General features: G+C 35.6%; 1 protein-coding gene across 7 annotated transcripts in view; it reads left to right on the top strand.

The window, feature by feature from the left end:
• The window catches only part of LOC120367205 (protein GVQW3-like), a 693292-nt gene that overhangs the window by 59266 nt on the left and 608637 nt on the right, over positions 1–25389 (top strand). For all 7 annotated transcript variants that reach the window (XR_012518800.1, XR_012518797.1, XR_012518798.1 and 4 more), the window contains one exon: positions 3440–3514. Coding sequence is in view for 1 of the 7 variants with exons in the window: in XM_074404472.1 (XP_074260573.1) it covers positions 3440–3474 (35 nt within the window). In the remaining 6 variants the exon portion in view is untranslated. The remainder of the gene's footprint in view (positions 1–3439; positions 3515–25389) is intronic.

A 25389-nucleotide genomic window follows, 5' to 3' on the forward strand; every position in this document is an offset into this window, starting at 1 on the left:
TAGAAGAAGACTTCAGCAAAGAACAGAAAATAGCTACTAGAGATCTGTTCACAACACTCCAAGAGCTTAGAGGGAGGACTAGAACAGTGCACCAGAGGAGCCTGGAGTCAAGGAGGCTCTGAGAGGCTATCACTTGAAGAATAAAGAAGCTCTTTCTCTTCAGCACTTTTTTTTTTTTTGAGACGGAGTTTCGCTCTTGTTACCCAGGCTGGAGTGCAATGGCGCGATCTCGGCTCACCGCAACCTCCTCAGCACTTTTAAGAAAAAGAGATTGTCTTTGTGATTGTTAAAGTTATTACTTCATAAGGACATAGAGCACAAATAAGAGACAGGAGTGAATGACAATTTTTAAAAGACAGAAAACAGATGAGAGATGGTTCTGATGAGACTGGAAATATGCTGATTTGCCCTGGGCATCCTCTGGAGGCTCAGCTCTTGGAAGAACCATGTATTGCAGAAGTTTGGGGAGAGGTATATGTAGGGATAAAAAGAGAAGGAACGTAAGTGGGTGAACCTTCTAAATCTCATCCCCACAAGGCAACTATTCTAGCCTCTTGTCTTTCAGGAACAACTGATTTATTCTCTAGAGGATTTGAACTGAAGGAGGCTTGAACTTGAACAATCAGTACCAACTTCCCTTTACACTCTGATCTCAGAAATCTGACAGTCAGCTGTGTTTCCCCAGGCCCTCTAACTTCACCTGTAAGTGTATTTTCATTGGGAGGAATTTAGCAAAAAGTGATGCTAAAAATTATTGGAGCAATGTCTTCAAAATCATAAGATTATACACCCAACCAAACTGTTAATCAAGTAACATAAAGGTAGAATAAAGATTTTTCCCTGGCTGGGCTTGGTGGCTCACGCTATTATCCCAGAACTTTGGGACACAAAGGCTGAAGAATTGCTTGGACCCAGGAACATAGGAAGATTCTGGGCAACATAGGAAGATTCTGTCTCCACAAAAAAATAAAAAAAAAATTAGCTGAGTGTGGTGGTACATGCCTGTGGTCCCAGCTACTCATGAGGCTGAGGCAGGAGAATCGCTTTAACCTGAAAAGTCAAAGTTGCAGTGAGCCATGATGGCACCACTGCACTCCAGCCTGGGTGACAGAGCAAGACCTTGTCTAAAAAAAAAAAGTTTTTATCAGATATGCAAGTACTCAAAACTTTTGCCTTCTTAGGAAGCAAGTAGAGGATGTAGTTTAACCAAAATAAGGGGATAAACACTAGAATAAGAAGACACTGAATCCAGAAACCAGGGATTAGAACACAGAAGACCTGCAGTTATACCATCAGGCTGGAACACAGCTGACAGAGGTCATTTGGGACACAAGAGCTCAGAGCTGGAGAACTGAAGGTAACAAAAATGGAACTAATGTACCTTCTGTTTTTGAATCTTATGTGCATTCAGTAACCTACAGAGTCTGTGAGTAGTCCTACAACCTTCCATTTCTTTTTACTTTCATTGGCTCTGTGTAAAACAGATGTCATTATACTTATCTTTGTTCTCTGTTTATGTTTTCATTTTTCATATAAGAAATATACTTTTAGGAATTATATAATTAAAAAATTATCGGTGATTGAAGTAATTAGCACATAATTTTCATATTACCATTTATTTTCCATGTGACCTAATTAAAAAAATAAAAAAACAAGCAAAAAAAGCCCCTACTAACATTAATATACAAAAACTTAGGTAATTTTGTTACATTTTATTTATAGATATTTTTGAAATTTACTACATTATTCTTTAGGTTGTTCACTAACTTAGCAAATTGGAAAAACTGATTTTCCATTTTTGTGAGGAAAAAAACTCAATAACCACCATTTATAGGGAAGAATTTTAGCTAGGCAATGTCTTAAAATAATTTTGAAATGTATTTATTTACATCTCAAATATGACTTCTTTCTAAAATGTTCAAAGTCTCATTTCCACAGCTGCAATTAAGTGACTTTTTAGGATAATGTTTCATTTGGCTGTATTATGTTAATAATCAGCTAGATGATGTATGTCTTTTCCATCTTTATGTACTCATGAATTATTCAGAAGTGTTCTCTTTCAAATGAAGAGTAGAGGAATTCAGTTTCTCTTCCCAAAAGATTCAGACATGCTGTAGTTTAGAAGCAGGGGACGAGGGGATAGGTGGTTCTTTCCTCTTTCTCTCTTTTTAAAAATCATTTAAAATATATTAAAGTGAACAGTTGTAAATTACTTAAATATCCAATAATGAGAAAATGATCAAGTAAACTATGATACGTCTACTTAAAAAATGATGCAACTATCAGAAACTAATGCTTGGAAGATAACATAGCTACATAGAAAAATGTTTATGTCCAAAAAGTAAGTGGAAGAAAAGCAAGATATAAAAATATACGTACACTATAATTACTATTTAAAAATAGCAACAGGAAAAATTTCAGAAGAAAATACAGTAAAATAACAATCATGATCATATTACTATAGTAGGACTATAGATGACTTGGTTTTTCTCCGTATTTTTCAATTTTCTTTAACATGTTATTCTTTTTAGGCTGAGAAGAGACAAAACAAACCAATACACCCATACTGAGGGACTCATATTTGCTAGAAGCTGAGCTGTGTACTGAGGATATAAAGATGAAAAGATATGCTTAGTGTTATGTAATACATCAAGTTTTCCCTGGTAATACCAAAATCACTGGGATATAATTAATGCAAATTAATTACCAGTGTATAATTAACATAAATTTCATTTGGATTTTATTAAGATGAAATATAATTAATTTTATTAAATACCCAGTAGGTGCTTTTCATATGTCCATCTAATCCACTCACAAATCATATGAGGAAGATAATTTTCTTCTTACCATCAGGAAACTAGGTCTCAGAAAGGCTATGCAACTTGTCCAAAGTGACATAATTAATAAGATACTGAGCCTGGCTTGATTTACAAGTCCATATTCAATCATGTAACAATTTATTAAGTACTGACTGAAGTTGTTCTAGATTAGGAAATTGTTCTAGGTAAGAGATAGTGAAATGGACAAAGCAAACTCTTTGCTTTCATGGCGCTTACATTCCAGTGCAAGGGGACATAAACAAAAAGAAATGTCAAATGGTATATTAGAAGTTAAAAAGTGCTACATAGACAAATAAAGCAGAAAAAGGGGACAAGTATGCTTGGTAGGAAGCGGGGAGTTACAATTCTACATAGAGTGATCAGGCAAAGCCTTGCTTAGAAAGCAATGTTTCAGTAGAGGCCTGATAGAGGTGAGGAAATGATCTAACTCTGCTTTTATTTAATGTCTCTTGATGTCTACATTTTTGCATTCATTTATTTATTTTCCTTATATGAGCTGTCTACTTATATACTGCTTGGTAGAGCTGCTTGTTGAGTTATTCAGTTCCTAAGTTCTTGGCAGAATATTGACATCTAGGTTTTATAAAACTTTCTCCTAGGTCCTGAAGTTGTTCCACATGGCAGTTTCTGGTGAAATTCTTCTGGAGATGACAGGAAGCAGGAATGTGCCTCAGGTAAGGGGGGTGCTCTTTGGAGTTCATACCCAGGCACCAAGGATTTCTTTGCCTGGTACAGAGAGCTTCATGGAGCCATCAGTGGTAACAATCCCTCTTTCAACTACCGGCCACATGCCAGGCTGTTGCATTTGCTGCTATGTACATGGAAAAATAAAATTTTGATTATAATATGTTATAAGTATGATTAAAATAGGATGCAGTGAGAGACAATAATGAAGAAGAGATGTGTATTTGGAAGCCTTACTTAGATCAGGGAGCCCCTCTGAGGAAGTGACCTTTCACTCAAATCCTGGAGGGAAAGATATCCATAAGATACTGACAATGTCTTATTTCCAATAGAGGCAGAGTGTAAAATGCTATTATTATAACCTATTGGAGCAGCCCGTTCAGCTGAGCTATAACAGCCTCTGGGTCCAGAAGTTGCTTTCATTGTGGTTTCACTTACCAAGACTGTGCTAAAGTCGGAAGGATAAAGGAATAATGTTCCTCCTTAAGTTCCTAACATGCTTGGCCACTTAGTGATGTAAAGGAAATACCTATGCTTGTTTGAGGATCAAATAATAAGATAATCACTGTGTGTCATTTTCTCCATTCTTTGCATCTGATTGCAATAATTACAATAATTAGAGTTCAGGGAGACCCACTCTCTCCTGATTTTACCGATCATGCTGTAGGAGCTGCTAACACAGCATAATACAAAATGCAGTCATGTGCAGTCTGCATAAAGACAATCACAAGTCGCATAAATGCCAGATAAAGAGCTCCTATTTATACACAGTATCTCCTACTATACACAGGAAACATGAAAATCAGTATCTTACAGCTGACATTGTTTGGCTTTCTAACTTTGACCACTACTTCCATCATACTGGCTTATCTGTTTAAGTTTATTCTTTTTTTTTTTTTTGAGACGGAGTTTCGCTCTTGTTACCCAGGCTGGAGTGCAATGGCGCAATCTCGGCTCACCGCAACCTCCGCCTCCTGGGTTCAGACAGTTCTCCGGCCTCAGCCTCCTGAGTAGCTGGGATCATAGGCACGCGCCACCATGCCCAGCTAATTTTTTGTATTTTTAGTAGAGACAGGGTTTCACCATGTTGACCAGGTTGGTCTCGATCTCTCGACCTTGTGATCCACCCGCCTCGGCCTCCCAAAGTGCTGGGATTACAGGCTTAAGCCACCGCGCCCGGCCACTAAGTTTATTCTTAATAAATGGACACTTGGGGTCCCAGTCTTCTTTAGAGGCAAGAAGAATTTAAAGCCATCTTGCTGTTACTATTCATTTAAATAATTCTCAAAAGTCCAAATTGCAATGAAGCAAGAATACAGCCATGTGTACAACAGGAGCGCTTATTTTCTGAAGATTTAGTAATTTATTTTACCTCCTGCATGTAACCCTCTAAAATGCCCTGTAATGTCTGAGGAGGCATTCACTTACAGTCAGAAAAAAACATAGTCTTACTAGTCATTCACCGCAGACATTCTTAGAGTCCAGAATATGATGTGTGACTTTTTTGTTTTGTTTTTACTATGCTCACTGGGCTCTTTTAACTTGAGTCAGCCTTAGGCCCTTTCTCCCTTGGTCTTCCTCCTTCTTTTCTACCCTTCCAACTTCCCAGGTGGTCAAAACTCAGGAAACCACTGCTCCTGGGTCCTTCCTGGGGGGAAAATGAGGAATTAGAGGTGGTGGCACCTCACAGCCCTCAACGGGATTTGGCTTACATTTTTCAGATTCTTTGGAGTGGAATGTTTGTTACATAAAACCAGCCTCTGTGGTGCTAAGAAAGATTACCCTCATAGCACAACTTTGATGTAATTATGCCCCAAAGGGCCCCCTCCACAAAAGAGGAGGCTGAGAAGGAAAGAAAGGGTACAGATGATAGAGAACCTGGATCTGTCTCAGATGATCTGTCAGGGTTCTTGCAATCAGTTTATTCCAGGGTAAACCTCACATAGCCACTTTACCAGAAATGCATCCTTACTAGAAAATGCTTTCTATACAAATAAAAGATAAAGTTCCAACCTAGCAAAAAAAATTTAGGGAGGCAAGGACTACCAAGTTATCTGAACAACTAATAAAAATATCCTGGGCTCTTTTCTTTTCCCAGGTTCTCTGTAATATGTATAAAAGAAATTATTCATCCATTGATGACACATAGTTCTACTCACTAGACAGAAAGTAAGCTTATTCATTGTTAGAGGCTGCTATTTGTTAGTGTAAAAGGCTAGTTCACCAGTTTAGTTGCACTGATACAGCATTGTTAATGTGACAGAAAAAGTCACTATAACAGCTTTCACACACTCTGCCCAGGTCTCCAGGAGCCCTCTCACTGCAGACATTTAGCAGATTTCTGAATGACTCATTCTCACAAAAAAAAAAAAAAAAAAAAAAAAAAAATAGGCCAGCCACTGAGCTGGATTTGAGTTTTAATTCTTTCAAGTTTGATCTGTCATGAGGAAATAAATGTATGGGTGGCACTGTTCAAACCATAACATCTTGCTGCATTAAAACTAACTCTTGCAAAATAAAAGTTGTTTGTCTAAATGGTCTAAATATGTGTGCATGAATGCCCAATTTCTTCAATTTTTCCTGAAAATGGCATTTTAAAGTTACATCATGGCTAAGAATTTGTACCCATTTCTTTTATAATTATTTTAATTACACTAGCTACAATCGTTGCTTTTCAAAGAGACAGCCAATGAGGCTTTATATCAAGCATTTACTCTGGGAAATGAAGAACGTTTTCCTTTGTAAATTATATAAAAAGATGCTACATATTATGTAGCAAGAAAAAGAGAGTTGATTTTTTTTTTCTCCCCAAAGTGCCAAAGAATCTCTTTTATCTCCTGGCATCTTCTCAAGCTCATTATTGCTTCAACATTTGAACTTGTCACCTCTCCAAACTAGTTGCATTTCATCATCTTTAGGTAAACCTTAAGGCTTTCTAAAGCTCCTTTGGATTTTGTATAAAATCTCATTCTCTGAGATTCAGAAAACTTCTTTAAATCTACTTTTTAGCCTATTTTTATAAAACAGACCAATAAATGGCCAAGTTTAAACATAATAACAGTTCATATTTCAATTTTTGTGAAAATTTTTATCTGCTTTCAACTTTGTCTCTGTTATAGCTTCTTTTTTCTCCCTTGACCCCAAGCCTGTGATGGGTGTTAATCTTCCTTAATACCTCATTGGGAACAAAGTGCAGGCGTTTCTGGGGTGGCAGCATTTTCAATATTGGATGCTACTGAGAACTATGGTTAGATTTGGAACAGCTCAGCTTACTGAATTGGCAGCTCTTCTGCCATCTGAATGTATTTTTCTTCCTTGCTCGCCTTTGGAGAACTTCTCCCCTTCAAACTCTTCCTTTTATGTAACTTTTAGGTTTTTTAAGAACAATCCTGTGAATTACTGGAGCTGTTCTTATACCTTGAAGGTAAAGGAAAGACTGACTTTAATGTGTTCGTTCAGGTGTCCCCCAAATAGGCCTTCCTCCTACTAGGGTCCCAGTTCTGCTAGGCCCAGTATTCACTGAAGCAGAGTCCAGTGTATCCATCCTATGTGGTCTGCAGAGGACATTTCATTTTCAAAGGACCATTGCTGGGTCCAGAGTCTTTCACATGGAGGCAGTTCTGTTGCACAGCTGGAACAATCTGCCTTACAAAGAGCAGCCCTCATTTGATTAGAAGTTGCTCCCTTCTGTATTTTTTGTTTAAATAGATTAGAAGAGCATTCCTCTCTGTACCAGGTCATCTCTCAATTTAGATAGGAGAAGGCCTCTTTCAAAGCTGCTCTGAAGATGTGACCGTATCAACTAGAAAACTAAAGGCCTAGCTAGGTTTCTTCCTCAAATTGCCACTAAAGTAAAGCACCTTAGGATTCTTTGGTGAGAATAAAGAGGTGTCTAAGATCAAAGAACTGTTTCTGGAGGGAATGGAAACACGTCTAATGAGTGACAACATTCCACTTTTACCTGAGAAATTGAGAGAACATTCCATCTGTGGGCAGAGATCTCTTCCTGAGCAGAGTCAAGGCCTGGTAGATCACTCCAAATACCTGTGGAAGTCTTGTGAATAGTTTCAGGGTCACCAATGTTCAATAAATGCTTCCTTGCTTGAAAGGAGGACTTTTACTTCCTTTCCCAAGTATCCCCAACTCCTTCTTTGATTTTTCAGATAAACATCTGCTCTGGAAACACTGTAATTTCTCTTCATAGAACTAGATTGAGGATGAAAAACAAAGTATTACAGAAGGGAAGCAAAGTATAACACATTTCTTTAAAGTTCATTTCTTGATTCTTACTAGGATTTCTTTCAGTTGGAGTCCTTAGGATATGTTTACTTTGTATACCCAGTCAACATTCCATTACAGCATTTCTACACTTTGCAGAAACGGAGATTACAAAGGAGATATAAAGAGGAGATTATAAAAAACAGAGAACATGGTCACTAATTTTCCCCTACTACCTGTAAGTGGAAAGTATATCTGAAATGGTTTGAACTAAGCATATCAGCACAGTACAAGGGCTTTCTTGTGCCATTCAAGTAGATCAAGCTCCTCAGTGGCTTAAATACTCCCAAATTTAAGGAATCATTAGTTTTCTGTTGTGTATTGAGGTCTTTAACACTCTTTCTCTCCCCTAGCTCCTCTGAATTACTCTACCGGAGTTCAGATGCCCCAGAGGTCTCTAGTCCCTAGGCTAGATTTAGATCCCAGGGTGGACCCCTTAATTTGATAAAGTGGGGGTGGTTTCAGTAGACAGCTGGATTGGGTTGTTAGCTTGGATTGGCAGTACAATGCAAATTAAAGTATGTCGAATACTGTGCTAGAACTTTGCTAATAAGGTATGTGATTCTGTAGGTTTGGGTGCTGGTACACACCTTGGTGACTTTTTTTGGTAACCTTAATACTATTTCCTAGGGTTTATATTACTCCTATTATTTTTAACAATTTTCTTTGTTTCTCAAATTACAAATATAATATGGGTTTGCGGTTTAAAAAGCACATGATACCCATTTAGGGGTATGTGTATGGCAGGGGTGTGTGTGCACTCATGTGCATGTGTGTACCCATGGGCACATATGAATCATATAAAAATTCAACATCTTCCTGTCTCAGTCCCTCAAGTCTGAAATGATCAATTCCACAATCTGCTGTATCTTTATACAAATATATTCAGGCATATAAGCATGAATACATTGTTTGTGTTCATTAAATTAGAATTATGTTGTATGCAATTGGCTTTTTTGACTTAATATCAGGGATATCCCTGCAAGTCAGTAAAGGGACTAACATCTTTCTTTCTAATGTTTTAATTCATTCGTGAACACAGGTATTTTAATTTTACAAAAGTGGGACCACAAGTGATGAGAGTCATTTGTATACTCATTCCTATGCCCATTCTATTGCTCCCACTTCAAAGCACTGTTGGGCATAGGAATGAGTATATAAATGACTCTGACCACTACTTCTTGTAGGGAATTAGCTCTTCATTTTATTTTAACTTCTATTATTATTATTAACGTTACATTGATTTTCATTTGCATAATGTTTTATAGATGACAAATTCCTTTTACATACACCATCTTATTTATGCTTAGACATTCTATCAGGCAGTTATTATTAACTCTATTGTAGTTGACCAGGAAGTGTAAAGAGGTTGAAACCTTTCCCTTCACCACAAAGGCGATAAAGGTAGAGTGATTAGAAGTTGGCTTGTCTTACTCGCCCATGCCTATAGTGAGCATTTAACCTTCTGTTGATGTTTGAAAATGTTTACGGTGGAAAGGTAGGTAAGCCTCCACTGAATATTGTTCACCATACCAAACAGTTTGGTATGGTGAACAATATTCAGTGGAGGCTTACCTACCTTTCCACCATAAACATTTTTTAATTTGACCTATAAACCTCTAGCAACATAGCCATCATCTTATCTACCAGAACTGTTCTACCATGCCTATTGTATAGAAAAGTAAATTCTATGATAATTTTTCACCTTATTTCTTAAAACAGATTCTTATTTACTAAACAGAAGCATTATTCCATTTAAATGTATTTCAACCTTCTATTATTTTATCCTAAACACATTTTACCTATATTTTCTTGGACTGGGCTCAGTTTGCTGTGTATTAGTCCCAAAGCCCTAATGATTCATCTGATGCCAAGTGCAGTATTTCTCATTATATCTTGCTTTTCACCATTTAACTTAGCCTGCAAATTTGCTTTCCATGCAGTCTTCAAATTAATAGCAGAAAAATAAACTTTTAAAGATGAAAACAAAGCTTGCCCTTGACCTCATGGGAATACAAATATTGGTCTGAGAAATGGCTTGGTGCTGTCCTGATAGGTCACCAGAGGCACTCTCCTTTTCCTATTTTGTCATTGCTAATACACAAAAGATTAATTAGAATGATGAGTTTTATATGTCCAACCACAGATATCCAGCCAGCAGTAGAAACAGAAACTATTAGGCAAACATGTTGGTAATTAAGGAAAAGCCACATGCTTCCACAGTGTAGGGTTGCATAGTGGAATCAGAATGGATCGTGGAGATTGAGAGATTAAGTCTTTGACCTTGCAGAAGTTGATTTATTTCCATAAACCTACTATTTATTTGTAAAATAGTGATAATGCTCATAGATTTGTTGGGAAAATTAAATGATATAATGTGCAGATGTCATTAAAGTGTTTAGTACTTGGGAAATCTTCAGTAGATGATAGGAACTGATTTTCAGCTGCTTTTTACCTACAAAACAGCTGTTTCTTACCTAATATAACACCTGGTATATCCATACACCTTATAAAAGTGTATAACTAAAATTAAATTTAGCCATTTAAGCCAAGTTCTTATATAAGTACCTTTATTATTTTCTTTTTTGTCACTTGTCCTAACTATGCAATGAACCCACTTCTTCCTGTTTTGAAGATACATTTTGATACCAAAGTTCTTGGAAAGATAATTAATTCTTTCTGCTAAATTAGTAGTAAGTTGGTAGTTGCATTATTAAAGTTTATCATCATAGTACACTGAGCAAGTTAAAATATCTTCCTTCTAACAAGTGATTCAAGTATGAATTTAATTTTGATAACATGACTTATGGTTCAACTGCTCAGTTTATTATGTATTTATGTTCAGATTTTATGGCATTCAATTAGCAAATTAAGGTGATTTAGTTTCCAAATTTGTTGTCTTTCACTTTCTTAAACACTTTGAAACTGGGCCTCAGAACCTAGTGCTTTCTAAGTATTTCTTTTGGTTTTAAACTGGATTTGCGCGCTTAGCTTTGTTTGTTCACATTTAGAGTGGTTGTAGAATCCTTTGAGATTGATAACTTTTGGCTGTCTACTATGTGCATAGCATTTCAAAGAACAGAAGACTATATTCCTGTTGTCAAAGAGTTTACGATCACTTATTTGTTTATAATGGGCCAGGTGTGATTTTAAGCACCAGCAACAGTGATATACAAGACAGATGTCCTGGCCCTGATGAGCAAAGATTCTAGTTAGAGTGAAACAGAAATCAACATGTAAATAACCATGTACGAAGGGCAATTTCAGACACTCTATGAACCATATGAAGATTATAGTGTAAAGTGGCATGAAGGGAAGGCCTCTCTTTGCATTAAAGCCTGAATTATACAGAAGGTGGCCTGTGCCCATCCAGGAAACGGTGTTTCAAGCAGAGAAATAAAACTGTGCAGTGCTTTGAAGTGGGAGCAATAGAATGGGCATAGAAATGAGTACATAAATGACTGTCACCAAAGAGCAAAAACTGCCTGAACACTGTACATTTGAAAGTTGTTTTCAGACAGGTGAAGAGTGAGAAACTGAGAAAATATATTTGGATACCGTCTTCTTCAAGGTACCATGTACTCAAGGTTAATGAATTACTGTTCAACATTGCAACAGAAACATAAGTTGGGCTATTTTTTATCCTAAGGGATATGTTATAAAGGCAATGGAAGAAAAAGATTGTCTTTCCTAAAGGAGAAGACAAATATACTTATAGATGTGAAAACAGTTTCTATGTCATACATATTTTTCATTTTAACTAACTTCAACTAGAAATAAAAGGCCTGAATTTAAAGATTGTCTCTTTAGAGCTTAGGCCTGTCACTTTAGCCAAGCTGCATTTTTGGACACTGTATTCTTAGAATTAAAAGTCCACTAGAAAAATTCCCAAGATTGTTGAACTTCTCCTTGTTTTCTTCTCTAAATTGGCATTTTCTGTAAATTACAAGATCACCACATTTTGGTGCCGTGAAATGTGAAAATGAAGTCAGAAATATTGAAAACATAACTTTAAACAGTATTTTTTCATTTCTGCTCCTCCCCTAATAAAAGACATGTTTTAACTAGGTTAATGCTTTTCCTGGATTTCCAATTATAGTACATCTTCACTTTAGGTATGAACAGCTTACATTTTTATTCCTTGAATTATATGAGTTAAAAAAAAATAAGCAGAGTTGTGCAATTCACCCAGATTCTCAAATCTTTTTAAAGAAACGATGCCTCCGAGACAGAACAGAAAGCAGAAGGGCTTTGGATCTGCATGGATGTTGTCATTAGCAGACCTTGTAATGTGTCAAATTTTGAATATAAAGAACTTTTACAAGTAGTAATTATTTCTCTAGATTTATTGATCAGAGAGAAGGTTTTCACATCAAGACTGAATACAAACTGAAAGCACTTTCACCTATATTTCTTCTACCTACCTACCTACCTACCAAGGAGAAACAAATTATCTCTGAAAAAAAAATTAATACCTCTCCTACTGTAATGTATCAAAGCATTATTATCTCATTTTCTTGTCTGAATTTTAAAATTCTTAACATTAGAATTTCTCATCAAGGTAGTAGAATAATTGGCATTAGTAGAAATTGAAATTAATGTTAGATGCTACATTCAAAGATTGTTTTAGCTGAATATTTCTAGGCTAGGTAATTAGGTATTCCCAAAGAAATTCAGTGTCCTAAGTATTTTTTTTTTAAAAATATTAATTCATAAGAAAACAAAGGAGGGATCTGAAATAGTAACAAACATGTGGATACCTAAAATCAATATATCTATGACTTACCTTTGGCTGTGGATGTAGCACAAGAACACAGAGAAGGCTTTTACTAGGAAGTTGGAAGTCTGATATAGACAGGAAGAACTATGTTTTATTTTGTGGTGCTAACTGGCAGTTATAGAAGGTCACAGAAAATGAAGGGCATGGATATGGAACTGAATCTGTAAGTGCTTTATTATCAGAAATATGAGAAATAACAATGTCATAAAAAATATTTAGCTCTGGTGCATAGAGTTTGGAGGATAAATTTTTGAATTTATTATGCAACTTATTTTAAAATCAATCAAAACAATATAAGAAGGTATAATAGAAAGTCTCACTTCTACCTTCTCCAATCCATTCTATTTTTTTTTCCTCAGGCCAAGAAACTATATTTGCTATGTATTTATCCCTCCATAGTTTCTTATTCAAATTTAAGCAAATACAACTATATATTTATTTATATTCCCCCTTTCTTACTACTGTGAAGTATTTTATTAATGGAATATTATGTTTTGTATTTATGAGACATATATACATTGCATATCATTAATGTATCTTCACTGTTAACAATCACCATAAAGTAAGTGGTATTTTCAGCATTTTACATATGAAGAAACTGAGGCTCAAGGGGATTTAAATATGCCCCGAGTTCATACATGGTTGGAGGTAGGAGTCAAAGTCTCCTTTTTTGCACTAATAATATTTTGTGGTATAACCTTAGCAATTACTTTTAATAGCAAAAACCACAGTTACTTTTGCACTTCTGTATTGAACTGTCTGGACAGAATTCCATAGCACTTAAATAACTAATGCTATTTTCATTGTATTCAAAGAAACTCATGAAATATTTAATCTTTTAATTTTCAAAATAAAAATGACTTTTTCTTGGCTAATATTATTTTATAAATAATACAGTAAAACACATGTTAAACCCAACTGTCCAGATAAAATCACTTTTTACATCTTGGTATTTACCCTCCTAAACCATTTTGTCTATAAAGTGGTGTCACATCATGCAGTGTTTAAGAGGAGTTATGATTGACAGGCAGGGGTCTCTCTCACACACACATGCACACTGCAGTTCCCCATTTTGTTACCAAAGAATCCAGAAATTTATTGGCAGTTGGGTGTACACAATGGGCGGAGTCAACATGGCATTTCTTGACCAGAAACAGAATCCTGACCCCTAGTTCCTTAGTGGAATGTACAGCCACCAGTGATAATGTCCATACATGGTAGAATCCTTCATCATCTTAGGAAACCATAGAATTTTGCCCTGTTCTAATTGTTTTTATAGGGCCTACAACACCATTCCAGAACAGCTTCTACTAACAATCTACACACTGCCACTTAAGCAAAAGTCTAGAGATAAATAGTTCATGATGTATGGTTATACATAGCTGCTGTGAGTTTACAAGTTTATAAGGGTTCACCTGTAAATTTATCTAGCATAGTTTCCATTATTTATCCCTTTTGAACATTATCATATACTTATGGCCATTCGTAGACTCAAATAATTCCCATCTACAGCTATGAACAATTTATTTTTTATCTGCATTCACAGTCATCACATTTGGGCAATGAAAGAAATTTTGAAAGTATTCTTGCTGTCTTTTCACTAGATTTGCCAGCCCCAGCTTGAGCCATTCCATCCCACAAACAGATTCCATTTCTAGAAATTAAATGTATTAGGATGGCATATTATATTGTGTTATATGAGCAGGGAATAGAGCCTGATGACAAAGGCCTCCAGGCCTTTAGTGATAGAACGGACATTTATGTTTCTTTTAATAGGAATGGATTAACATTGCTATGTCATATTTATCACTTTAAAATGTTATTAAAATGATTGTTCATTAATGAAGTTTTATATGGTTTTGAGCTACATTTTAACTTTTGATCACTAGCTTTGATATTTTATTACACATATTATCTTACCAAACTGTGTCTTTAAATTTCCATGTTACCCCCAAGTTTACTTTCTTTAGAATTTTTAGCTGAAGTGTCCTGAGAATTTAGTGTGCAGATCTCATTTTTCCCCTGTGTCAAGCATCGCCGGAACAACAACTGCCTAAAGAAGAAAATCAGACCAACTTATTTCCGAGGGGAATACTAAAGAAAAGGTTCTGGGCAAAACTCTCAAGACAGTAGTAAGATTCATGGATGAGAATGGCTTGGGAAGAGTGAGGAAGGGAGGGATGACTAGTTGGAGCACAGAGGACTTTTAGAGCAGTGAAACTGATCTGTGTAATACTGCAACAGTATGATACACAAAGACACAAGTCATTATACACTTATCAAAACCCATGGAATGTGCATCAAGAGTGAATCTTAATGTAAACTATGGACTTTAGGTAGTAATAATATATCAATATTGGCTTATCAATCGTTAACAAGGTACTACACTAATATATTAACAATAGAGGAAACTGGGTGGGGAGAAGTGGAGAGGAAGAATAAATATGGAAATTTTCTGTACTTTTTGCTCAATTTAAAAATAAACCTAAAATTACAAAATAATATCTATTAATTTAAAAAAACAGTTATGGGACCTCAATGTTTCAAAGGTAGTAGATACTTGGATTCTTAGACACTTAGATAAAATTCCAAACTATTGACAGACTACAACAGGAAAACGGGATTAAAAATACATATCTCTTTGAGAAAGAAATCGGAGTTTTACAATGATCCAGAGAGAAATAGTAACGACACTAGGGTTCAGAGAATTAATAGAGTTAGAGATAAATGTTTCCTAGTGTCATTACCTTTTCTCTCTGGATCACCGTAAAACTCTGATTTCTTTATGACCTTTGATGACCAATACTTTTTTTTTTATCTTGGGAATGAACTAGTTTAACTTTCTACAACCTAAGTAAAAATGCCATAGAACACAAATTATGGCCAAGAAACATCAGACTTTTAATATTTATCTCAAACATTCAATTATATAATTTTAAACATATTAACTAGGTTTATATAATTTTTATAACATTAACTAGGCTTCATATGAAGCTAACATAAAAGTATATATAAGTCTATAACTATTTTGGTTGTAATTTTATATTTACATTATATTTATATATCTCCAATCTTACTCTGGGTAGCAAAATCCTTCAGTGTAATAAGAAAGAAGAATGCAGCTATTTTAGGTCTTAAAAATCCAAGTTCTGATATAAATTGAAAGCATCATATCACTTTTGCCTTTTGTGGTAGTAACTGTATGGTCATCAGTGAAAAGAAACTTGGTCATTTTTTAAACCACTTGTAATAAAACCTACTTTGTTATTTAGTTAAAAGCCAAACAGGCTGACCAGGCATTGGACTTTCAGTTTGAACCTGAGTGAGATCACAGATAATAATTTATTCTTAATTGCCTTTAGAATGTCAGGGTGGCCCCTACCCATGTGTTCCCTAGACCGTACCTGGTATAGATGAACTGTCTGCCAGTAACACTGGTTTCTATTTTGCACGGCCACTTAGCATACGCATTAAGGCAGAACGAAGACAGCATTTCCTTAACCTTCTATGCAGTCCTACTGCAGACCAATTTACTGTTACTTTCGGAAGGGTCATTGGTCTCTTGAGAGTGAGAATGCAAAGAGAGCTTGGCCTCACTCTAAGTCCATCTTAGTGCAAGGATGGACAGCTTTCCTTTGAGAGAGTATGACGTGCCGGGCTTTTCTTAGCTAAGCCTGCATCCTGCCCTTCTCAGCTGTATGCATGGCCTACACTTGCCATTGTCTCAGCTGGCTCAGATCATCAATCTGAAAATTAAATGAAATAAAAACCACAGAGGTTAGTTATTTAAGACTCTAGTTGAATTTTCCTACAACCATTTCAATTAGGAAGAAAAATCATACTGGACATAATGCAACTTAGAATGTTTAAAAAACTGAAAGCATCCATGTAGATTTCATATGTATATCTATTTAAAGTATCCTTACCCTTTAGTGAGGTCAAATGTTAATTTACATTTAAGGATATTTTCAAAGACCTTTGTATAAGTCACAGCGTCTCAAAGCCAGCGTTGCTTGCCAAGGGGAAGATTTAGCTCACACTATGTACTTACTGTCAAAAACTTCAACTTGAAATTTATCTTTTTCTTGGGGCTTTTATCATAGAAGGTATGTGAAGGCAGATTTTTATTTTATTTTATTGTTACTAGTTTTTTTTAAGTATGCACCAGGCTGGGAGTGTAGACTGGTGCAGCCATTATAAAAAACTCTTTGGCAGGACCTAGTCCAATTCAGTAGATGCATGTCATATGACCCAGCAAGTTCACATCAAAGGACATGGGTGCTGATGCTTCTCCCAACATTATTTGTGGGGGCATCTGTTAGAGGCAATCTGAGTGTTCAATGCTGGTGAAATAGGTAAAATAGGGTTAACACTCATTATCTGAAGTTCTGGCACAGTCATACCCATAACCACATAGATTGATCTTAAAAACATGGTACTGACTAAAAATATTACAATTTTATATATATATATATATATATATATATATATATATATATATATATATATTTAATATACACATTCACAAAGTAATAACATATATTTTTATAGGAATACATGTTTATATTAAACATGTCAGAAGTGGTTGCCTATGAAGATGGGAAATGGGTATGAAAGGGAATAAATAAATTACACAAACAAAAGAGAGGCCTTGTTTGAACCAGTAAAAAATTCATTAGCTAACAACCTCAACTGGCTGTTGATAGAAATTATTGTACACATTTCCACTGATATGACACACATAAATAGCACCTTCTTCAGTGACCCAATGGTCTCATACCTTGGACTAGTTAGTTTCTACCCATGGCATACTCAGCTTATATACCCTCCTTCAGATCCATGGTACCCCTCCGAAAATCACTGAGGTTGTGTGGATTTTATTTCTAGTCCACTCTTGACCCAATTGACAACACTTCAATTATGGATTGACAAAAAGACACACACACACACACACACACACACACACACACACACACACACGGCCAGTACCCAATTTAAATAGAGAAGAATACAGAAACTAGTTGGAAGTAGGATGGCCACAGATATCATGGCAAGGTTTATTCATGGCCCCTTGTTTCCCACTGAAGCACAGTCAGGTCCTACAGACTAGGGCACTTTGGTTATACCATGTATGTTTCATGATCAGAGCTTACATCACTTTTCCAGAAGAAATTTTATTTCTGTTTAAGGGAAGATTGATAAGCATTATGCTCCTCATTGTGAATCATATATCATCTGTAGGCTACATTCTCATCTGGAGCAAGGTCATAGACACAGAACGGATGCTTCTAAAGAAGATCTTTGCCTCTAGTTGCCAGTATTCTGGAAAGCCAATTTCCATGCACGTTGTTACATGAATTTGCATTTTCCTTACTAGCAGTGATTTTCATTAGCGGCACTGTGGGAAGATCAAGTTGGACTGTTTAGTTGTGGAAAATGATAATAGTTTTAGGTCTTTTGGCCTGCCAAAATTCTTCAGAGAAAGTAAAGGCTTTGTTGCCAACTTTCTGGTAACTGCGTGGGGGAAATGTCTGGCAGTCTTAATGTATAATATGGATGTATTCAATGAATTGTTCTCCTTTCAGTATAATGCTCCATCCCGTTCTCAACTATGCTTGGTGTCATCTTATTTTACCATCTCCAAAGCTCTTGTGCTAGATTAGGAGGGGTGTTTAGGGAAGCTTACTGCTCATTTATTTCTTTTGTTCGTTTTTCTAGTTTTTTGTTTTTCTCTTGTCAATTTATCAGACCATTTGTCTATTTAAAATATCTTTTGTCTATTTACATCCATGATTTGTGTTTTTGGTTTATAATATCTTTTTTCATCCAAATAATTTTAAATTTTTATATAGTTAAATATGCTCAGATTTCCTTTTGACAAATGTGAGACTTCCTCTCTTGGTTAAGAACATCTATACTACTTCTGTATTTTACATGTAGTCTCTTGAATTTTTTTCCAAGATTAAAAAAATTCTTGGAAAACCAAGTACCATGTTCTCACTTTTAAGGGGAAGCTAAGTTATGGGTATGCAAAGACATGCACAGTGGTATAATGGACATTGGAGATTCAGGAGCAGGAGGGTGGCAGGGAGAGAGATAAAAATCTACCTAATGGGTACAAAGGTACACTACTCAGGTGATGGGTACACTAAAATCCCAGACTTCACCACTATACAATTAATCCATGTAACCAAAACCCATAAAGCTACTGAAATGAAGAATACAAAAAAATTTATATCTTACACTTGAATCCCTATGCATCTGTAATTTTTTAAAGTAATGTGATAGGGAGGCAGTATTTTCTTCTTTGCTTTAAATTTTATTCTCATTTATAATAGGATGCTGTTTCTTGATTGTCAGTTCCCTTCTATTGATCTATTTGTTCCTGTACAAATATCACATTGATTTGCCCCTTGTGCAAAGAAAAGAGACTGTGGTATCCAGACCAAATATGTCAAATACAAAGGATCCCAAATCAGGATAATTTCAGAATAACTAACCCAGGAAGCTAGCAGGCACTAAAGGCAACATCTTTAAAAATATGAAGAAAAATGTTTCTAATCTAGACATTCTATAGCAGAGGAATGATCAGTCAAGTGTGGTGGTAGAATATAGGCAGTTTAAGGCATGCAAGATTCCAAAATATTTACCTCATGCTCCCTTTCTTGGAAAGCTACTGTCCTCCAAAAAATCAGGGGAAAGACCAATATGGAGGAAAACAAGGGATACTGGAAACAGAAGATACACTAGGGGAGAGATGCAAAGGAAGCCCCCAGGATGATGTGAAGGGGGAGCCCAGAAGGGGCGTAATGCATCAGGCAGAAACGAAAACCACTGTGGATTGGAGCAGGTCAGAAATACCCAAGACAGGGTTCTTTAAGAGGATGAAATTGTTAGAAATCCAATGTGTCTGATTGTTTCAAGGGGAGATTGAGAAAACTGACAGAGTTAGGGCTTGAATTAGTGGTAAATATATAGAACACAAAGCAAATAATTAAATAGTAACAAAATTATTTCACCTTCCAGAGAAAATAAAAAATTGCATGAAAGGAAAAATAAATATAGTTCATGTCATAGCTCATCTATGGATGATATTTATGTAGCCATACTATCAAACCATGATTACTGATCTTCCTTGTATTATTTATTAGTGGTGAGGAAATGGACAGGGCCCAGTGTGTGGCAGGAGCAGGAGGATGCAGATCCTTGTCTTCCATAATGGGACACAAAACATGGAAAAATCAAAATAATATAAACATTGTTTACCGCTAGAGATAGATAGTCCAAAATAATTACTCAAAAGAGATGCAAATGATTGCCTTAAGGAGGGGAAAAATTAGAGGAGAGAGCCAAGAAACTGCTATTTTTCATCATCAACAACAACAAAACCCAGAAAAGTAAGCAAAGTAATTTTCACATCAAAACTTCCCAGGTGCATTTTGTTCTGTTTTAAGTTATCATGTGCATGATTATTTTGATATCACCTTAGAAAATATCTTAAAAACTAGCATGAAATTTAACGATTCCAACTGTCCACAATAACAGTATCATTCCGAAATTCAGCTTCCTCTTGGATGGAGTGTTCATTTCTTCCCTGGACTGTGACTGTAGAGGTGGGTAAGTAAATGCCTTGAGAAACAGAGTCCCAACATGGGAGTCAATGCAGGGTTCAGATATATATATCATGCCTGCTATATTTTTGTCCTTGCTCCATTTCTGGCCGCAAGCAAAAGTACTAAAAATCGGTGAGCTTCTCTGAAATTTTCAGTCCCAGTGTTCAGATTCAAGACTTTAATAAGTTCAAGTCAGTTTGGGAAAAAGCAGCTCAACTCTGATTCAGACTTCTGTCTTAGGAAGTTTGACTTCCTGCTTTTTATCTTCTCACAGCTTTTCTAAAGGTATATGTTTTCTTTCTCTCGTTCACATGCCTGCCAATTAGTTGATATCAAAGCCTGTTCTTCTTTCAACATGGATCTGTTCGGTGAAGCATTTCAGGGGCAAGTGACCACCTACTCTTTTACAGTGTTCCATTAAATGTGCTTCTGTGTCATCTTTATCCATCTCTGTGGGCTTTTAAATCTAGAGTCCTTCAACAATGGCGTCTTTGTTCTCTATTCACTGGATGACTCTTAACCATTGGAAAGCAGTGCTACAAATGTGAAGGGATGGTGTTAATGTATGTGATTCAGAGTTGAGAGGTATAGTCTTAACCTAGAAGGGAATAAAACGTGACTTGGGGAAATGTGTATGTATTTTAACATCTGGGGACTTATGCTGTAATTTTGTTTCACATTTTATTCACATTCTATGTATGCATATTTTCCTATCAGTGATCAGTTATGTCAGAAGGCTTTAGACATTTTTGGACATGGTTCTTAATGCCCTCATGGTTTGATTCCTTTCCCCCATGAGTTTGGCCAAGTGTGTAATATGTATATGTCACCCAGAAAGAAAGACTCAGGGTCCATGCAATTCATACTCTCTTCAACAATAACTCCCTAGTTGAGCATATTTGAATCCACATTCTGACTGATACATTTATACAGTTGAGTATACAGGTGGGTTCTGATATCGTTGAACCACTTTCTTAGTAAGATAACTGGTGATAACCCTAACAAGTATGGCTAAATGTTGCAATGGGTATACTCTTTTCTTTTATTTTTCTAATTTGTCTGGTCTGAATTGTGATGCCCATTTCTTGCCTCCAGGCCTTTATTGCTGAATACTGCTATCTGTTCATACACTTATTCAAAGCATGGCCTTTAAGTCCTGAGGTTTTATCAGTTAAGGTCTGTGTAAAGCTTGGCCCCCCTAGGTATGCTCTGCTGATTGTTCTGTGGAGCACTACAGTTTTATGTCCTCCCCTGAGCACCCAAGTTTATATTGGTATTTCTTTTGTTGTTGTTGAGTTAGGAGTTTTGTATATATTCTGTATTTTAATTGCTTGCCAGACATATGATTTACAAGGACTTCTCTCATTCTCTAGGTTGCATTTTCACTCTGTTGATAGTGTTCTTTGATGTACAAAAGCTTTTAATTTCATGCAGTCTGATTTGTCTGTATTTTGTTGTTGTTGCCTGTGTCTTTGGTGTCATATTCAAGAAATTATTGTGAAATCCAGTGTTGTGAAGGTTTTTCCCTGTTTTCTATAGTTTTAGGTCTTAAATTTAAATATTTAATTCATTTTGAGTTAATTTTTGTATACAGTGTTAGTAAGGGTTCCGTTGTTTTGATTACTGGAGCTTTGTAATACGTTTTGAAATAAAGATGTATGAGTCCTTCAGCTTTGTTCTTCTTTTTCAAGATTTTTTTTTGTCTATTTGGGGTTTCTTGGGATTTCATATGAATATTATGAGACACTTTTTGATTTCTACAAAAATATCATTGGGATTTTCATAGGGATTGCATTGGATCTGTAGATAATATGGGGTGATATTAATATTTTAACAGTATTGCATTTCAATACATAAGCAGGGATGCCTTTTCATTTATATATGTCTTTTAAAATTTCATCAGTATTTTGTAGTTTTCATTGTACAAATCTTCACCTCCTTGGTTAAGTTCTAAGTATTTTATTTTTTTCTGACAGTACTGGTAATGGAATTGTTTTCTTAATTTCCTTTTCAGATTGTTCATTATTAGTGTATGTAAATACAACTGATTTTTGTGTGTTCATCCTTCCGTGTTCAGAGAAGATACTTTGTATGGTAGTGATCTCTTTCAAATCTATTGAGATGTAATTGGTGGCCTATTACAATATAAGGTCTATCCTGGAAAATGTCCCATGTGAACTTGAGAAGAATGTGTATTCTATTGTTGTTGGGTGTAGTGAGTTCTGCATTAGTTGTATTGTATTGATCTAGTTGTATTGTGTTGTTCAGGTTCTCTGTTTTCTTACTTAGCTTCTGTCTGGTTGATCTATCCATTATCTAGAGTGGGGTATTGAAGCCTTCAACTATTACTGTATTTATTGTATCTTTCTTTATGGAATCTTTTATTAATATACAATGTCCTTCTTTGTGTTTTGTAAACTTTTTAAAATTTAAACTCTGTTTTGTCTGATAATGGTATAGCCATTCCTGTTCTCTTTTGAGAATTATTTGCATGGAATATCTCTTTCTATTCTTCCACTTTCAGGCTATTTATATCTTTGAAACTAAAGTGAGTCACTTGTAAATTGCATGTAGTTGGATCATATCAAAATTTATTATGCCAATCTCTCTCTCTTAAATGGAGAGTTTAATGCATTTACATTTAAAGTAATTAATGATGAAGATGAACTTCTGTCACTGTGCCTCTTATTTTCTGTAATGCTTTACAACTATTTCATTCTTCATTTCCTGCATTATTTTCGCCTTTTGTGTTTAGCTGAGTTTTTCTGCAGTGAAATGTTTTAATTCTTTTCTCATCCCATTTTGTCTAAATTCCATAATGACTTTCTTTGTGGTTACTATGGAAATTACATTTAATATCCTAAAGTTATAATTCTCAAATTTGAATTTAGACCAGCTTAATTTTAATAGCAAACACTCTGCTTCTTTACAGCCTTGTCCTTATCCCTTTAGTTATCGATGCCACCACATTACATATTTAATACATTGAGTGTCCATAAACATAAACTAATAATTGGTTTTTATAATGTATTACTCTTACATAGAAAACAGAAAATGAAGTTATAGAAAAACATAATAAAACACTAGCTTTTAGACTAATACTTGTTTTTAAAATATATATTAGTCCTTTAAATCACATAGAAAACAAAAAGGGGAGTTACAAACTGTTATTACAATAATATCCTTGTAATAGCCTGTGTATTTACATTTACTGAGATCTTTATTTCTTCATGTAGTTTTTAGTTACTCTCTAGTATCCATCCTTTAATTTCATCCTGTAGGATCCTATTCAACATTTCTTACAGAGCAGTCTGGTGATAATGAACTTCCTCAGCTTTTATTTTTCTGGAAATGTTAATTTCTCTCTTACTTTTGATGGACAGTTTTGCTGCCTGTCAGCGAATCGAGAATAAAATTATTGATTTACAGGATTTTTTTTCTTTTAGCACAAGGAGTATTTCAGCCCACTGACTTCTGCCCTTTAAAGTTTTTGTAAGGTATCTGCTACTAATTGTACTTTCATGTGGTGAGTGGGTTCTCTGTTGTTCCTTCCAAGAGTTTCTCTTTGTCTTTGTCTTTTGACAATTTGATTATAATGTGTCTCAGTGTGGATCTCTTTGAGTTCATCCTACTTGGAATTTATTGAATGTCTTGAACCTTCATGTCATTTGTCATACTTGGAAATTTGTGAGATTTTTAAAATTTGCTTTATTTTGTTTTAAATAGAGACAGGGTCTTATTCTGCTGCCCAAGCTGAAGTGCAGTGGCATAATCACAACTTACCACAATCTTGAACTCCTGGGCTCAAATGATCCTTCCACTTTAACCCTCCAAGTAGCTGGGACTAAAGGCATATGTCTTAACACCTGGCTAATTTTTTAAAAAAATTTATTTGCAGAGACAGGCCCTCAGTTCTTGTTATGTTGCCTAGGACTGTCTTCAACTCCTAGCCTCAAGTGATCCTGCCACTTTGGCTTCCCAAAGTGCTGTCATTACTGGTGTAAGCCAGTGTACCTAGCCAAACTTGGGAATTTTTTAGCCATTATTTCTTCAAGCAACCTCTGCCTCTTTCACTCTCCATCCTCTTCTGGGTGCCCTGCAATGTGTATGTTGGTTTGATTAATGGTATTACGTAGGTCTCTTGGGTCTCTTAACTTTTCTTCAATCTTTTTTTTTCTTTCTCAGACTCAATAATTTCAGTTTTCCTATTTTCAAGTTTACTGATTCTTTCTTCAACCTGCTCAAACCTGCCTTTGAATCCCTCTAATGAATTTTTCATTTCAGTTATTGCACTTTATAGCTTTAGAATTTTCTTTTTAATTTCTTCTTTTCTGCTTATTGGGATATTTCCATTTTTTAATACATTGTTTTCTTGACTTCATACATTCATTTAGTTATTTGAGCATCTTAAGATAGTTGTTTTAAAAATCTTTGTTTAGTAGTTTTGCCATCTGATCTTTGTCAGAGATGATTTCTATTGCCTTATTTTTTTGAATGGGACATAGTTTTCTGTTTTTTTGTTTTTTGTTTTTGTTTTTTGTTTTTTTGTTTTAATTTCTGTGCTTTTTTCTTTTTTGTTGTTGAAAACTGGACATTTGGATCTAATAATGTGATAATTCTGGTAATCAGATTTTCCTCTTTCCCTGGGGTTTGCCATTTTTTGCTTTTGTTTTGTTTTGATTATTGTAGGCCATCTCCATGCCCAGGATCCACCTGAGGTGTAATGTATTTGCTCATCTTTTCTGAGCCTGCTCCTTTCCTCAGTCATAAGCAGTGACTTGAAATTTCCCTCATATATGTAATTATTTTTGAATGTCCTAGGCTTTAACGTCTGACTCTCGAAAGGGAAAGAACAGAATGAAGTTGCAAAAGCTTGCTGGCCCTTTAAATATCCTGGAAGTTGTTTCAGCCTGAGTGGATGGGGCTTACAGCTATGAGAAAAATAACCTTGGTCCAGATCATCTGCTTTTATTGCCTGGTCTGCTGCAACGAAGGCTACCTGCTACTGTGGTGTCTGCAAGTCCATCATCAGAGGCAGCAATTAGCTACCGAAACACATATCCCTGATATTTAGAGAACAGGGTCCTCCTTGTGGCCCACTTTGCTCCTGCAAGCTGTGTGTGAGCTGCTCCAGGAACATGGGCATGACTGCTTGCTAGGAGGCTGGGGTGAGGGATGGGTAGCTGCTACTGCA

The sequence above is a fragment of the Saimiri boliviensis genome, chromosome 8 (assembly GCF_048565385.1).
Source record: "Saimiri boliviensis isolate mSaiBol1 chromosome 8, mSaiBol1.pri, whole genome shotgun sequence".
NCBI lineage: Eukaryota > Metazoa > Chordata > Mammalia > Primates > Cebidae > Saimiri > Saimiri boliviensis.